This window comes from Daphnia pulex, chromosome 3 (assembly GCF_021134715.1).
Source record: "Daphnia pulex isolate KAP4 chromosome 3, ASM2113471v1".
In the NCBI taxonomy this organism is placed as follows: Eukaryota; Metazoa; Arthropoda; class Branchiopoda; order Diplostraca; family Daphniidae; genus Daphnia; species Daphnia pulex.
In genome coordinates, this window is record NC_060019.1 from 10,077,554 (window position 1) to 10,095,199 (window position 17,646).

General features: G+C 46.4%; 1 protein-coding gene across 4 annotated transcripts in view; it reads right to left on the minus strand.

The window, feature by feature from the left end:
- LOC124191056 overlaps positions 1-17,646 on the minus strand; it is a 34,813-nt gene that overhangs the window by 8,617 nt on the left and 8,550 nt on the right. For 2 of the 4 annotated variants that reach the window (XM_046584024.1, XM_046584025.1), the window contains 5 exons: positions 13,907-14,180; positions 13,556-13,814; positions 12,860-13,262; positions 6,810-7,189; positions 5,100-5,517 (listed from right to left, as the gene is read on the minus strand). In XM_046584024.1, the coding sequence (XP_046439980.1) occupies positions 5,100-5,517; positions 6,810-7,189; positions 12,860-13,262; positions 13,556-13,814; positions 13,907-14,163 (1,717 nt within the window). In that variant the 5' untranslated portion in view covers positions 14,164-14,180. The remainder of the gene's footprint in view (positions 1-5,099; positions 5,518-6,809; positions 7,190-12,859; positions 13,263-13,555; positions 13,815-13,906; positions 14,181-17,646) is intronic. The other 2 variants (XM_046584026.1, XM_046584027.1) reach the window with 2 other exon arrangements.

Below are 17,646 nucleotides of genomic sequence, written 5' to 3' on the forward strand. Positions count from 1 at the left end.
TCAGCCCGAGGGGGGGGAGGGTAAGATTGCGGTCTTGGGGGGTTAGTTGATGGCGACAATCCAAACGGAAAACAAAAAAAGGCGGACCGATGAATTGCGTCTCTTTTATTTCTTTTCTTTTGACAAAAGAGAGACGGGCATTCATTTAGCCCTGGCCGAGTTTGAGACGACAAATTGCACGCAAAGAAAATGAAGAAAAGATTGTGCAGAAGAATAGCCGCGGCGGGCCAGGGATCGATGAGTCTAGTAAACTGTAGCTTTTAGTCGAACTTGAGCCAATAACAGATGGGGTTGATAGGGTTAGACCCCACCCCGAAAAGGGGGGAAATAAATACAATCAAGTTGGGAATTTTCCAATTTTTTTTTCTCTCTCTTTTACTTTTTCTTTCCGGCGGATTTTTCATCTTCTTTGAATGCAGTCAAATCAGAAGGAACTAGAACTCCTGCGTGAGAGAGAGAGAGACGCTGGATGGAGGCTCGTGTGACAACAACAGCGCCAGCAGTGGCGATCAATCAGAAGTTGCTATGTACACACATATCTACGGGATCTTTTTGTGACTGCACATACGTCTGCGAATAATGCACTCCCGAAAAGAAAAAGAAAAAAATGAAGGGGGGGGGGGGGGGAGTGAGGTTGGGAGGGACGACCGATGGGTCGATGAAAAAAGATGATGGAGGACAACCGTTCGACTGTAAAACTTGCATATATTGCAAAAAAGAAATCATCATAACAATAATAATAATAATAATAAAAAAAGATCCTGATGGATTTTTATCGTCCTCTTGAGCCAGTCATTTTTTTCTATTTAGAGAGAAAGTCTGACAAAGGCTTAATATTTGAACTTTTGTGTCGGGGGGTCCAAGAAAATAAACCCAACTCAACACGGGAAACAACAACAATAACAGCATATAAATAGGTCGGAGGAGTCTAGTGGGGGGGCAAAGGAGAGCCCTATTGACTGCTGCCCCACCCGCCCGCCGGTCCCCATATTTCAGTGTGTGTGTGTGTGTATATTAGCATTTGAGATGTATGTTTTTATTCGATTCCGGATGCACGGCACGACACAAACAAGCTGTTGCTGGAGTAACCGAGAAGCTTTCCTACGGCACTTAGGATTTTGATTCTTTGCCACGCTTGACATTTGGTTATTCGATTGAAAAAAAAAAAAAAACATTTCTCCGGAAGCCATTCGAAAATTTCTTTACCCGGAAAATAAGAAAAATCGCGCGAAATTCAAACGAAGCCAAACAAATCAAATTTCCAGACCGGACGAAATCATATAATTATATGTGTGAAACCAGCAGCGCCCACACCAAGTTGAGGAAATATGTTTACACAAACTTTCATTATTATTAGATTTTTAATTTTTGTTTCCTCAGTTGAACGAACCCCGCCCTAAAATTGAAAAAAAAATGGAGAAAATAAAACCGAGCTGGCGTATATTGTACGTGCGGGAAACACGATTACTCTACTTATTTACCGCGAATGGGTTTCTGTGTTCCGTCTGGCGGATGATGAGCGCAAACAAGCTGTTGCTTCCAACTGGCGGAGAATTTTCCGCTTCCGCCAGCAGCCCCGACACCAGCGCTGCTGCTGCTGTTGCTGATGCTGCCGCTACCACAGGACCCGTCGTTACTCTCCGCACTGAGCATATCGTCAACGGGACGCTAATAAAACCCCCGACGCTGGGCGGCTCACGATTAGCGACACGTCATGATCTCTCGCCGGGGGGGAGGGGACAAAAGTGAAATTTCCTTAGACGACTGTCAAAACACACACACGCACAAAACACTCACGTCCACGCGCAATTAAAACAAAATGGGCGTGTCCACACTGAAAAAAGTTCTTTTGATGACAGGGAAAAATAGCGCCGAGCCGAGAGTGATGAAAAGAAATGGAAAAACTCTCCCAGCCGGATGATCGGTTGGTTGAATCTCTAAAACAAATCTGACGCGAAGCAAAAATTAAAAAAATAAAATAATTTTGCCAGCGGGACTGTAGGGGAGAGCGAACCGAACTGCTCCGCCGTTTGCGTCCGTGTAAGGGAACGCTGCGTCGCCGCTCCCGCGCCACAGGCACGGGACCTGCACAACCCAACGCGGGTTTAATAGCTGCGCGTTCCTTTCTTTCTCTCTCTCTCGCTCGCTCCTATCGCTCCTATCGCTCCCGGGGTGTACACTTTTCTCTTATTGGCACCATCACGCAGACTCGACCGCAGCAACGGCCAAAGAGAAGGATGGGAGGGGGGGGGAACAAAAAGAAAAGAAAAGAAAATCACGCACTCTGTCTGTCTCTCCGTGATTCGATCGGGAAAAGGGGTTTCTGGCCTACAGGAGTGAGAGACAAGAGACGATTGTTATTCTAGGCAGATCCGCCAGGCACAGGATCTTGTTTTTAACGGGCCATCCATCGAATTGCGTGTCAGACGCAATCAAGGAAAGATCAAGGCCCTCGACGGGCGAAATTCACTCGTCGGCGGCAGAGAAGAGGCTCTTCTTCTTCTTCTCGTTTCCTAGTGGCGCTTCTGCTGTAACCTCCCGTCTGTGGGGCGGAGTTTCCACATTTAATAAGAAGAGACGTCGTGCCCGTCTTGTGTATTTAGTTTTCCCCGCCACCCGTTATGCCACCACCACCACCGCCATCATAATCATCATCATCATCATCTCTGGCAATTTATTGATTTATTGTTCTTTCCCCCGGTTTGGTTGGTTGGTGGGTTTGGATGGCTGTACCGAGATGTCGTGACCTAGGAGACAAAGAAAATTGACGACTTGATGACTTGTGTGTGTCTCTATGCGCCAAATGAATCCCTGAGAGCATCCTCATCCATAATGACGTGACGGCAACGACAGCGCAGATGGGAAAAGGCGGCCATCACACGTGTTTAGCATCACCGCGCCCGCTCATCTGGCCAAAAGGGATCTATTCACGGGCAAATGACGTTTGTGTATCGAAACGACTATGGCCAACCATAAGCTTCTATTAATAACCGTCTACGACTTGGATAACTCCATAACTATGCGCGTTTCTTTTCTTTTCTATTTTTTCAAGCTACAAGTTCCAAAATTATTGAAAAAAAAAAACACAATTTTTCTTTATCGTTCCTGTTTCTGAACTTTGAAAAAAGACCTCCGGTTGTTGCTGCCTCATTTGCCATTGTCGGGAGAGAGAGAGAGAAGAAAAATAAAAATAAAATGGAGACATTGTCGCTTTCAATCGCACGAAAAAGTCCCGTGAGAGACAAACGACGTGTACGCCATCAGACCTTTTGTGCGAGCCTTCCCACGGAGGAAGAAGAAGGAAGACGAGCGTATAGTACTAGTAGTTTGTATAAGGTGCTGTTATAGTAATATGAAAAGGGGTGGAGGGGGGTACTCTCTCGAATGGTACAACAACAACAACAACAAGTCAACATCCACAACATACTCGGGGATATATATGGGCCAATAAAAAAGCGAGACAGGAGAGAGAAAGAGAGAGAGAGAGTCCCATGTATAAATAAGGCCGCACAGCTGAGCAACCAGCGAATATAAATACAAATATTCTCGAGAAAAACGTCAAACGCGCCAGCGGAGAGATCCATCGGTCACAATCACTCGCCCTGTCCATTGTAGTACGTGCGTATATACGCCGTTTGAATTTTCCAGTGGCGGGAGGAGGAAAAGAAATAATCAAAAAAGTAAAAAAAGAAGCTATGACGGCTCTTTTTTTTTCCCCCACGATGGCATCGGGCCATATCATTATCCAGTTCAATAGTTACATTGAGATATAGACGCCTCGGAATGATGGTGAAGTTTTGGCATGGCGTCAAAGACAAAAAAGACTTTTGCAGCGAGCGAATAGCAGCGAGCCGACGAGAGAGAATCGAACTACACGGGCCCTGCTGCTGTTGTTGATTGAAAAAAAGAAGGAAACGACGCCAACGACGCAGGGTAGTATATAGATAGATATACACACATGCAAGCTGCTGGAAAAGCAGAAGAACAAGACTCCTTGATGGGTGTCGATGGTCCATTAGGATCCCGCACGAGGGCAAACATGAGAAAGACAGAGCTCATCTCTCGATGAAAGAAGCTCTGTTATTTTGATTTTGTTTTGTTTGTTTCGCTGGAAAATCGGGAGCGAATCGGAAACAAAGTTCTAAGAGGATAAAGAATCCTGTCCAGGGAGGAATTTCAGCGTTGCCTGGGATCGATACAATGACAGAAGAGGGTCGATCCACTCGGATGTGCCAGAGAGACGCACATCATTTTACGCAGCGGCAACCGAGTCATACGCGGACACAAACGGGACTCACGTACACACACAACACACACAAAACCGGCCGGGAAAGAGGAAACAACAAGGAGCTCTACAATGTGTACACAAGCTAATAGCAGTGTGTATATCGTCGAAAGGAGAAGAGCGACCTTTTCAATCATCTATTTAGCCTACCAACAAGTTTATAATGGAAGATATATCGCGAAAGAAAGAAAGAGAGTGACTCTGGCTGGTCCCATTTTCGATCTCATCCAATAAACTCATCGATCCATTCGCTTTTCTGCTCCCTCCCATATTGTTCCTTTTTTTTCTCCCGTCCCGGGACTTCCTAGTAGAGGGGATTCGATGGCATTTTACGGGATTCTGATAACAAGGAAAAAATAAAAAAGAGAAGCGGCCAATGGAAAATAAAAGTCAATAATGTTCGCAAAAACAATTTATCCTGTAAAATAGCCTCTCTCTCGACGACCGAGAGCCAAAGAGAGCAGCAGCTTCGTCCGACGGTTGGCTGCTGCTCCTTGGCTCCTAATCGATTCGGGAATGTCATCAGGGGACCCTTGTCTCTCCCCCCCTCCCCTCCTTCATTGGCTCCCTTATTTTTGTGTGTACATCCTCCATAATATTGTCAATTATGATTATAGACTTCGCCCCGATCCCCGGATGGCAACCAGAATGCGCTGGTTTCTTTTTCTTTGGGTTGTTTGAAATACAAAATAAAAAAGACAGGAATGAAATGAAATATTTGGTTGCGGGGGTGGAGGACATTATTCCCGGTGGACTGTGGGGAAACAATTGAACGGTCACCATTTGACAATGATCTAAAATGTCCTATTTATACCTCTCTCCAGGTAGGCGAGTCCGCTACTGGATGGCTCGACCAGCCTCAAAGAGGCGGGTTCGGGTGAGATGCTCTCGGAACGCAAGTGATGCTGCAAGAGGAGCGATCCTTGCGCCGAGTGATGCTGTTGGTGGTGGTGGTGGTAGTGGTGATGCTGTTGGAGGTGGCGGGAATTCTCGATCCCGTCGACGACGAGGAACGACTCGCCGACGAACGATCCGAAATCCGACGGATACTCTGACATCTGGCGTGTAGGGAAAGAGATCCAGTCTTGACTGATGCTACTCCGCCCGCTACTAGACGGACATCCAGCACCCGCCAAGCCAGATCCGCCCGCAGGCTGCAACGTCCGGACAGGTGAGCGACGACACAGACGCGACAGCCGTGAAATGGACGACGACGACGACGCAGCCGGACTCTTTGATCATTTGGTTATTGAATTTTCGTTTTGGAGGTTGGGTCGTGTCGTAATCGGCCAGAAAATAAAAATGGGTGGAAAAGAGATATTCCATAAAATTCCATTTTAAAAAACTGGAAGGCCGTTTCTTTTTTTTAAAACGGCCATATTTATAATCAAATAGAAAAGTTTGCAAAGTTAAAAAAAAATAAAACAGCTATTCATCTGCCTAGATTATTAGCCCATAAAGATGCGGTTGTGTCACCTAGACACGAAACTATTTCTACACTTCCATCCGTTCTTATATCTTCCGCCTGCCATGTTGATGGTAGAGGACGAAGGGTTGCGTCACTCCGGACTATGGAATAAGAGGCTCGCGACTTGATTAATAATGATAGCGTTGCTATAGAGGCAGCCGCTCAACGAAAGTGATGAAAAATTATACGATCGTCTCCCCCCCCCGTCATCCCTTCTCACTTCTCCAATCATCTCGATGGCTTTTTTTTTTGCAGCATTTTCTTTCTCTCTTTCAAGCTATTGATTTGTTACGAAATGGGACTTTTAAGAACTGGCACATAGCATTCTGCCTCCACTCCCCATTCGCCAAAAATTCTTTTTCCCTTTTATTTTTGATTTCTTTTCCTTTTTCTTCTTCTTGGTCCGCTTTAATATTTAAAAAAAGCCTAACAGACGTGACCTTTTCAAAGGTTGCTCCGTCATCCCGTCTTCCGGTTGTCATGACCACTGTATCGATGTATAGTGACGAAAGCCTTGCCTCCTCCCCATCTGACATCTCTCCAACCGGAAGCTCAACTGCAAAACTGAAATGCCGCAGTCAATTCTAAAGATCTACTACGTCAATTCATTTCCCAACGTAATTAGGCCATCTCTCTCCCCTCCCTACATTAGTCTCTATACAGCAGGTCCCAAGTCCCTAATGCCGCAAACCTAATAATATTTACGACTGAATCGCCGAGCTGGAACGAATCCAATTTTGTCCTCCCCATTTTCCTACGGTATCCATCGCTCCCCATCCTCCAGTCTTGTTGTTGTTGTTGTTTGATCCAATGAGCGGCGAGTGACGATAATCTTTTGGCCGAGCTCGTCAACTCAATTCAAGCGAATCGGAACCCCCCCCCCATCTCCCAATTTCAGAGATCTAGGTCAAATGTTACGCAATAGAACGCTGATTGCACAAGTACACGTGATCTCATCCATTATCTTTAAAACCGGTTGGCGATTATCAAATGATGATTGCAAACGGGATGTAGAGATAATGGAAGGTCGTTGTTGTTGGTTGTTGTCGTTCACACCTCGATGCTGTTTTGTTGGCGGACGGAGCAGCCGGTCGCGGCCAATGAATTTCTGGCCGATTGGGTCTGACGAGGCGTCGGCACTTCCAAACTGGACTGGTGTTGCGGCGACCACGAGCGTCTGGCCGTCACCCGGGGACCTCCCATCAGAGTGCTGCCCAGGAGCGGGCTCAAAGTCAGTCCGGAAATGGAGGCGGGCGGAAGCGTAGAGGGAGTCGTCGTCGTCGTCACATTAATCCGTCGATTGGAGTTTGGACTGGTGCTGGCACTGCGCGGACAACCACTGGGGCCACTATTTTCTGGCCGGCTTAATATCGGCGACGAAGACTTGGCCGACGGACTTAGCCGCCGATCCATTGTTGTCGTTGCCGGGCCGTCTGCTGGATTATAAGCCGAAGAAAAGAAGAAGAAGAAGAAGTAAAAAAAAGGGGCCTACGAGAGGGAGGGGGGTCGTAATGTCTCGTTTCTGGGCAAAGGTGGCCGGCAGCTGGATCACTGATCCAAAGCACGTCGAATCCTCTATACGGATCGATGCCGTGATTGATGCGCTCTGGCACAGTCGACGCACTCACTCACTCACAGAGTCGCTATCTCACTCACTCACGTAGCGATGATATATAGAGGGCGGGAGAGCAGCTGGCCGATCCCGTCCCGAGAGGACACAGGGGCCAGCGACGAGGAGGGTGAAAGAAAACGACGGACGAATCGTCTTTTAATCACTACTCTTCAGGGCAGTCCAACAGTAACGACCAGTGCGGGCGTCGTCGGGACCGATCCTTGTCCAAACAATCCACATGTCGGTCATCATCGATGACGTTCCATCGATGATGATCGACAAAAAGTTTTTCTCCCTTTTGTTTCTGGTTAATTAACGATCCCGATCAAAATCAAATAATCCCCAAAAATAAATAAATAAATCAGAGGCCGGTATTATAGGGTTGAGTGCGGCGCCCCCAGACGTTGATGATGAACTCGACACTATATTTATGAAGGATCTTCTCCTTATAGACACAGTGTGTGTGTGTGTGTCTCGCTTCCCTCCGGCGAGTTACTATTACGTGTGTCAGCTCACGGCGGTAGCTGCCGGGAGCGAGAGGGAGACTAAGAAATGGAGACAACCAAAGAGAGAAAGAGCGAGAGAGAGAGCTTGGTTGTGTGTGTGTGTATATACTCTCCAATCAATACGGAAAAGAGAGAGAGAGAGAGAGAGAGAGAGAGAGAGAGGAAGAGAGAGGGGGGGGGGTATAGGTGGGAGGTGGAAAAAGGAGGAGAGATCTACCGAAGAACCAGCAGGAGCACACACGAGTATATATAGAGAGAGAAATACGAGGTGGTCTCCAAGTGGGTGGTATAGTCGGAGGTGGGAGTCGTCGTCGTCGTGTATAGGTTCCCCTCCCCCCTTTTTTTGTCCTTCTATTATATAGGAAGCTTATTTATATTTATATATCCCCTCATATGAAACTTCTCTTATTCTCTCGTTCGTTCTTGCCTGGCTGTTGTTTTCCATTTTCTTCTTCTGCTCGCGCTTGTGTCTCTTCTATTCTCTCGCTTCCTTTTCTGTCCGATATGACACGGCTCTTCTTGTTCCCCCTCCTAGAATATTTAGAATGCCCTATACAACATATGCGCGCTTGTAGATATCTATGTCAAAAGAGATCTTCGCCATTTATTCTCATTCCAAACTATAAGGTTCTCTCTCTCTCCATTACATGACATTGCGACGACCTGATCAGATTTTGTGTTTGATTATTTTTTTATTATTTTCACGCTCACGTAGTAGCTCAATCATCGGTTCATTCAGTCGGACTATTTTGGCTACCGGTTACTATTACAATAATGATAATAAAAAGATTGATCAGACGTTTGTAGCAAAAAAAGAAAAGAAACAGACGACGAGGTACAGAAACGAGCCAATAGAATGAGAGAGTCTGCGAAGCCAAAGAATTACGTCCGAGACATGTGAGACTGACAAAACGATAATTTATGGCTTGTCGTACATTAGCCAAGAAAAAAAGGCGTTAGATGAAAGAGAAACGGGACGATGAATCAAGTCAAGGAGACTGATGGTGGCCCAACATTATCATAGGCGCCACCGCGTAGAACCCCAAAAAAATGCGAAGAAAAAAAAGATAATAAAACAAAAACTCTGGAAATGGAATTATTAGAGGGCGTTTGATTGCATCAAGATCCCGCTAATTAATTTCCGAAACTGGAGGTTCCTCCACTTCAAAACTTTTTTGGGTACAAAATATCATCATTAGCGACTTGTTCTCTCTCCCTGGTTCTGCCGTCGTCACACTGTTTGAAGGATTGTCATTTCTCTTTCTTTATCTCCTTGTTTAGAAAACCCCCCACATAATTAATGGTAAAAATAACATTTCGGCTATTTCTTTTCTTTTTTTTTGTTTTCAAGTTTTATACGTCCATTACTTCCTGGCCCTCAGATGATGGCGATAGGCATTTTCAAAACGGCGGCGACGATATACTAGTTATAGCCTTGCAACGGTCCGGCGATTTTTGATGGGGCGTGACGACACTCTTTCGCCGTCTAGCTGACACTAACAAGAAACGGCCAGTCGGGCCCGAAAGAGAGTTTATTTGTTACCTCGGACGACGTTTCTAATAAATAGAGGAGAGGGAGGGGATTGGTGGGTGGGTGGGTGGTAAGAGAAGAAAATAAAATGGATGATGGCAATCAGTGGATGTATATGGACGAAACCGCACGTCGTCCCGCAATATATCGACACCGCCCACCCGCGCTGTCCCCTTATTTTTCTGACCGCCCGTCGAGTTGACCAGACGATTCAATCACACACACTCACACACTCACTCACTCACACGCGCGCACACACACACAGAGAGAAAGAGAAAGCAAAACTCGGATGCAAACAAGTCGAAAGAAAAATCGCGCCGTGGGATTCGATAAACATCACTGGGATGGATCGATCGAAAAAAAGAAATACAATCAAAGAAGTTTCCTTTTTTTGATGGGCCAGCACAGTGGCCGGCGGGAGTCCACACTCACACTAATGCTAGTAGTTTCGATGACTTGTGTAACTTGCACACATCTATCTAATAAATCAACCAGCAAGAGGGACGGTTATCAAACCTCGTTTGAGCTCGGGTTCCCTGGAAATGCAAGGGGAAACGGGTCCAGTCACAACCCGACCTGGTGGGACAACTCTTCGACGAGGGGGGTCGTCTGTTCGGCTCCCGATATTCTTCTTCTTCCACTTCTTTTTCACGGTCTCACTTCCTGCTCTATACTAAGCGCCAGCAGCGACTGGGATGCTGCTGCGCATGCAAGACCCTCCTCTATCACGAGACGGGCTCTCTCTCTGTGTACGTGTACTATAGGAGAAAAAGAGAAAAAGAGAGAGAGAGAGAGAGAGCCAGCAGCTTTATTCACAGACACAAGGCGAATGGGATTTTTTTCTTCTTCTCCTTTTATATGAGAAGGCCGTCGTCGTCGTCGTCGTCAAGAGCTACTACGTTCGGTATTTGACGAACAAGAAAGAAAAGAAAGGCAAAAGAAAAGGGATCTCCTCTTTTTCCCATCTAAGACCTATCGTGATGGGATAAATATATCTAGCCCACCCCGTGAGACACGGGCCACGGTGGGAGGAGGAGTCTATCGAAAGAGAGAGAGAGAGCGTTTCACGAGCGGCATCACCGAGCCATCAGTATGCCAAATGAATAATAGACGGATGGGGAGGAGACCGGATCTGTCAGGATTCTGATGGCATAGTGGGAGGGGGTTGGAGAGAACCCCAGCCCCCCCCACCCCACCCAACCACCCAGCGGAAGGGAATCTATGAAATCGTGTGCCGGAGGATTGTTGTATAGACCGGGTGATGTATAGGGTAGGCGGCGTGAAAGACAGCTGCTGACATCGACCATGCGTGAGTCTACAGTAGGAGCGGAGGAGCAGGAGCGGAGCAGGAGCAACAACATGGACGTCAAAGTCTCTTTTACAATCGGGGCGAAATGCAAATCGTCCCCCATCCCATCCCCCGTGAACTGCTATAGAGCTCCGCTTTTCAAATAACCGGAAGATGTCAGTCCCGGTCAAAGGGAATTTTACCCAAAGTTCCTCAAAATGAAAAGGAGCCGGAATTGAAAAGACCGGGCAGAGTCTCTTAGTCTCTTAGTCTCTCTCTCTCTGCCCGTGTTTTGCATTTACAAGAATTAAGAGCTTATCTTCAATGAGGCAGGATGACTTCTGACATCCCCCCCTCCCCCCAGGCGTGCACCCCCCCACCCCCCGAAGCGGAGGAAAAGAAGAAAAACTGCTCTGCCGCCGGAAGGCTGTAAATGTTTCCATTGCAGACTTGGAATAGAAGCGAGTGGATAAGGAGCAACACATGTCGTCAAACGCTGATGATATATGGTATTGATTCTGTCGGTCTAGGCTTAGGTCGGCGCTTGATGGAGCTCAGCCGGAATCACGGAGAGGAGACGCGGGACCCTGCTGCCGGGAGAGCAAGAAAACTGGAAGGAAAAAGGAGCCGGATTTTGTGTGGGAGTGCGCTGTCTCTCTCTCCTAGACGTGGGCCTACATCCATCGCACATGACTGCCGCGCTCCTATTGCTCTGTGGCCTCCTGTCGTCTACATCAATAACTTAAGAGGGGATTTTTGATCCCTACAACAGGAGCGTCTGGCGAATGAAACTTTCGTCAAAAGATGTCGGAAAGCGAAAGGAGCCATCAGTTGGCAACGCCACCAACCGGCTGGCTCCTACAGGCAAGGAGTCACCTTGCCGTTTATAAAGTCACACACCGGTGCACACCTGTAACTTTGTTATGTCTCCAATTATGTATGTACATTTCAGTTTTCTTTTTCAAAAAATTGTTGGCTCCTACTCAGGAGTCGAAAATTAAAATAAAGTTTCGGGGGGGTGGGGGCGTGTCGGGGAAGGGGGTGGTAGAAAAGATGAAATCTTCTCGCAAGCTCCCAGGTTGCAGACGATATCGATTTTGAAAAAGAGAAAAAAAAAAAAAGTTAGGAGCCACCAAAAGACGGTGGGAGTGGGAGTTGGGGAAAGACTTTTCGGAGACAAAACATCCGAGTGGGAGAAATGTACGAGACAGGTATTTACTAACTAGACTCCTACATCTTGCATAATACAACCGAGCGCGGGAGCATCATCAATTCAAGATGCCGGCCGGTTGTCAACAAGCAATATCACAAGCGGCCGCCGGAAGTCTTTAATAACCGACACATCATCCGGGGGAGAAAAACAAAAAACAACAACAAAACCAGAGAGACAAAACAAAAATTAATGCTCCCGAAAAGAAAGTTTCCGATGATGTCAAGTGCTGCCGTTAGAGACTTTGGGGCCTTGGAGATGGCAACTCTTGTCTTTTTGCAACTTAATGCGCCACCAAGAAAAAAGAAAATATAAATATTGAACGAAAAAGGGAAAGAAAAAAAAAAAAAAAAAAAAAAGGAGAAAAAGTCCAGGAAGTTTCCGGCCAAGCAGAATAAGGGAGAGTGAGAGAGAGGAAAAAGAAAGTAACTTTATAGGAAAAAAAGGACTTGTCAAAGACCTTTAGAGACCTTTCACCTAACGTGTGCTGCCATCACATGGTATTATTATTATAAGCCTGAAAACTTTGCGTGCAGCCCAGCAGCCAAAGGTTTCCCGATGATAAAGACGAGAGAGAGAGGAGGCGAAAAGAAAAGGAAAACCTCTTTCTCACGCCGAGCCAATCCTATCAAAGAGTATATCTATATAAAAGAGAGCGCCGTCGTGCTGCCGAGTCAGTTTTTTATCATCTGATGGGGGGAGTGTGGGCGTCAGGATGATTGTGACTCGATAGAATATGCCACCGCGTCAAGGTATACAGCTCGACACGTAACATTACACTCCATTTCATTTTTTTTTGTCCGTCGAATTTCCAACGAACGACATTCAGCGCCATCTAGCGAACTCGGTGGCAATTAAATCGTGTGTGCGCTCGTTTCCACACACACACAACACACAAAAAAAGAAAATTCGTTCGGACAGGAAAGAGAAGATTCAAGATGGATGGATTTGTCACTCACGTTCGACGAAAGACGGCTGATTGGTCTGCTGGAGTAGATGTTGATTCGCCGATGAGGCTTCGACCGAGCTCCAAGCGAAGAGGGTCGACGTCTTCAGGGCCGCTTCCAGCCCGCGCTGGATGGCGTGTTGGGCCGACTGGTTGCTCTCCACCGAGCTGCTGCGTGATTGCTGAGAGCCGGAAGGCGATTCGTCGTAGGAGCACGAGGCCGAATTGGCTTTTTTGCGGCGGAAGAGCCGACGGCGGCGCTCGGCCGCAGCGTCCCTCCCGGGCGAGTTCTCATCCGTCCGGTGTCTGTCGTGATGGTGATGAAGTTGATGAGGCGGAAGGATCCTGGAAGTGCCCAGCAAGTCCAACGATTTCGACTTGAAGCTGGTCAGCACTCCTCGTCGGTTCAGATTCACCTATATTCAATCAAAATGAGAATCATTTAAAATTGATTGATTCAAAGTTTTGTCCTCCTCCTAAAATAATTTGCACGTGTGACCATTGGGGTCATCCGGATCGAGAGAGAATGCCATCGTCAAGCTACGATCGATTTTCTAATGCAATTCCGTTCCGCTCTGCCCGTTTGAAGCGCAGAATAACGGAACTAATGCGATTCCGCATTTTTCAAACGGATCCAGCCGTAGCCTGGAAAATCTAAATTCTCTTTTTTTCTTCTTCTTTTTTTTAAATGATAAAATGTCATTCTTACTTTACTGCCGCTGTAGAGGTAGGAAGGCTCGACGACGAGGTCGGCGGCGAAATCGTCTGACATTTGGCGGACCTGTTGGGCGCCGGAAGAAGCTGTGGCGGCCACCAAAGAAGCCGCCGCCGCAACTGCAGACGAGATGGCGCAAGAGTCTAATGGATATCCGGCCGTCGGCGTGCCCGGCCTGCTACAGTGGCCTCGCGGGTTCGTGACCATCCAAGAAACGGAAGACGGACGCTTCTCGTTGGACTTGATTGAAGTCCTTTGAACCGCGAAAACCAAAGGCAAGAGACATTGAATTTTCAATATTCCTCAAGTCAAAGCAACTTCTCGTTATCATCTGGATCGTTATACCTGGATGGCGAAGGACTCTTGCTTCCGGCCGGCGTAGGCACATCAGAGAATTGCGGTTTTAACGAAGCCGAAGCCAGGGCATCGCTTCCGGCGGTGGGCGATCCTTCCTGTAAAAATTGGTGGTGATGATGCGACTGCCATCTAGTTGTAATCAGCGGCGACGTCGAGATGGAAGAGGAAGTGCCACTCCGGCTGTCGGCGAAGCGCTGGCGCAACGATTTCGCCCGGCTGATGACTTCCTGCTGCCTGTAATCCATTCCTCCTCCTCTCGATCCTTTTCCATTTCAATTTCAAACAAAAAATAAAAACAAGAAAAAACAAAAAATAGAAGGAAATTAAATACACATGACAAGTCAAAGTCGGATCGAATATCCCAAGAAGTTCAAGAAGTCGACGTCGTCGTGTATCGACTGATGCTACCTCTCTACTCTGGCGGTATAAGTGGTCGAACAGATGCTTTACGAGCAGACGTGTCAATTATGTAGGGATGAGAGATAAAGAAGACGAGTGGAAAATAATAAAAACAAGTTCCGGGCGAACTTCACGAGTCGGCAGGAAAATGTTGGCAATAGAGAGGAAAGCTCAAGCGCAATGTATTAAGTACCAGCGCGAGAGCGCGTAATTACGGCCCGCTGGAACCCGGCGTATACGGGTTGCAGAGAGAGAGAGAGAGAGAGAGAGGGAGAGAGAGAGAGAGAGAGAGAGAGCCATACCTAGGATTTCGGATCACTCAGACTGGCAAACTCCCTCGACGTTCTACTCCCGGGCAACAGGCTTTTACGCCATCCTCATTACAGACTTAATAACTTTGAAGAGAGAAAAAAAAAAGAATTTGGGAAAAATGAAGATCATAACTCCAAGTCAAAAACAAAAAAAAAGGGCGACGAGTGTTGGGCAGATGTTGCTCAATTGTCATTTAGAATTCGAGGTCGAAACGCAAGTTTCGTCTAGGGGCAATAACTGTTTTCTGATTGAATAGGGTAGGTGAAAATGATTCTTTGAAATTCCAGTATCGTACGGTTCTATCATTGTTCACCGACGGATGGCGCGTGATGTAATTGGCACGGCGTCTTTTGTGTAGTAATTTTCTTAATGAATAAGACGAGAAGGTGAGGCCTACTAACGAGATTCGCCAGACCCAGGAATAACAAACGGGGGAGACAATTCATCATAATAATACCTCAGCAGAAAATTAGAAGAATCGGTTAGATGACGAGCCTTACATAATAACTCAGTTAGCAATTAGAAGTATATTAACAGTGAACATTGTCAAGTCAAGCCTAACTGCTTCCATATAGTTATTCCTCCCACGTTCGTTCGGTTAACGGAGGCCATGCAAATCAACTTTCATTGCATCTAGTATTCCGCATTAGAATCGTGGGGCGGATGATCAAAACTGATGATTTAAACTAACCATTTCTTTGACGATGGCATATATAATATCTCGTTCGATGAATCTCAATTCATAGTTGCGACTGTTGGTGATCCGATATGAATAGAAAGAAAAAAAAAATCAATTTCTCGCTGCTTTTCTATCGACAAGGAGATGGCGATACTTCGTATTTTCCTTTTCAATCAAGAATATAGACCGCGCGATATCGCGCTGGGATACGATTGTGCGTGATAGGCTATAAAGGGAGCCTAGAGTAACATTGGATTTCGATCGAATTTCCCGACCATCTGTATTTTCTTGTCAGGTTCTCCCCCGAGTCACTCGAGACAATCTTGGCAGCGCGTCGAACATTATTTGAGTGCTTATATTCTCCCATTTCCCCCATCTATCTATATATGTACGTGAGCTGCGGTTGGGCGGGTGTCTCTATTGTTGCTGGCATTGGATACATCTACGACGCAATACACTACATCTTTCACCTGATTGAATCCTTAGTTTTTCCCGACTTGACTCTCTCTCTTATGCTCACGCACCCCTCGTCCGTGTAATGATTATTCCCCGCACCATAGAAATAGAATGCGTCGTGTAATATTTTCTCGCTCTCTTTTTCTTTTCTAGAGGAAGTACACATCACGAAGTCAAGGTGTTGCGGCTTCTTTCCTTAACCAGTGGTAATTGATGGACCGTCCGACTATTGGGACTTCCTTCATACTACAAACAGAACAACAACAACAACAACAACAAAATTACAGACGCAGTATAGCGCGATAAGCTGGCGAGGGGAGGAAATATCAGAATAAAAAATCCACCTGATTTCCTTTTGCGCCACCGTTGACGTCGGCATTTGTTGCTCCTTATGTCAGAGCCTGTCCGTTGCTATTGGCAACTCTGATATATTCGGGTATTTATCAAGTAGAAAACGGTAAGCTTTCGAGCCTTTACAGTGACTCTAGATCGGAAATGTCAACATTGCAACGGAACGTGAATTCACAAAGGCGCTGCTCTGCAGCAGACACGCATCAATATAACCCCCTCCCTGAAACGCCAACAGCTCCTAGCCTCCTATAGCGCCAGTGGAAGCTCAAGTCAGATAAGATTCTCGCGGGAATTTCAATGGGGTATGCCTATATCTCTTTGCTGCAGTGCCGGGCTTTTCGGCAGAGAGTATTTGCATCCTTGAGCACTGGATCAATTCGTGAAAGCGACATTAAGCGAGAGGGGGAGGGGATATTCTACATTTTGAAATGAAAAGGTCAAAGATCTTTTTCGAGCCGACCGAGGAGAGAGGAAAACCAAAATTATAATAAATAAATAAATCAGAAGAACTGACTGTGTACACAACCCGATGTTTAATGAGGGCGCCACTAGCAGGTAGCTCGGGCAACCCGACATTTTATGCGCATTTCAACATGCCGCCAATGTGTATAGCACACCCCATTAAAAATAATAAAAAAAAAATAATAAATAGGAGCGTGCAGGAAACGTGAGCGGGAAAATTGTGTGGTTTTGAGCCGATCGCATAATCATGACAACGGTTATTTCCGAGCGCAGATTTCAAATTAAATGAATATTTGTGTGTGTCAGGTGTCATTTCCCACATGATGGATGCGGCCACCCAACAGCCATCCATCATTTACATGCTTATACTGTAGACACGATCAACGCTGAACGGCAAAGACTCGGCGGGGAAGACCCTGTGAACTCGTGTTACTCATTTATAAATCCTGCGTACCGGGGATCGCTTATTTGTAGGTAGCCATCGGCGTCGTTTGAGCTCGTAAAGGGGGACAACCGATTCATGATTCAACAACACTACGTGGGTGCAGGCCTGCGTGGATTATAGTCTGATTTCAAAGAGAAAGAGACGGAACGGAAACTATAGCCCGGAATCGTCCCATCTCTGCGCAATAGGCAATAGCTTTCACAGGTACAGCTTAGACTCTGCGACAGCAATTACGTGTTGGGAAATACAAAGGCAGTCTGAGAAGAACACATTCAAGGAGACACTGAATGATGAATAGGGCTATCCAAGAATATACAAGTGCCGTGAAACGGTGGGCAATATCGATCCCGACGATATATTTTTTTACTGTACGTGTCCTTTCCTTAAAGTCGCTCTTTTGAATTGAAAAAAAAAAGGAGTTGGTGCCGCACCGTGCAACGTACGTGATATAACGTTGGAAAATGGAAGAAAATGGAGTAGCCATGTTGACGCCATCAGACCGAAAACGGACGAAATTTATTTATACGCCCTGCAGGACAAAACGAAACACATTTTTCCCCCCTTGCGACTCCTGCTCCGCGTTCAACTTCAAAATTTTAGTACAGAAAATGTTAAGTTTCTTTT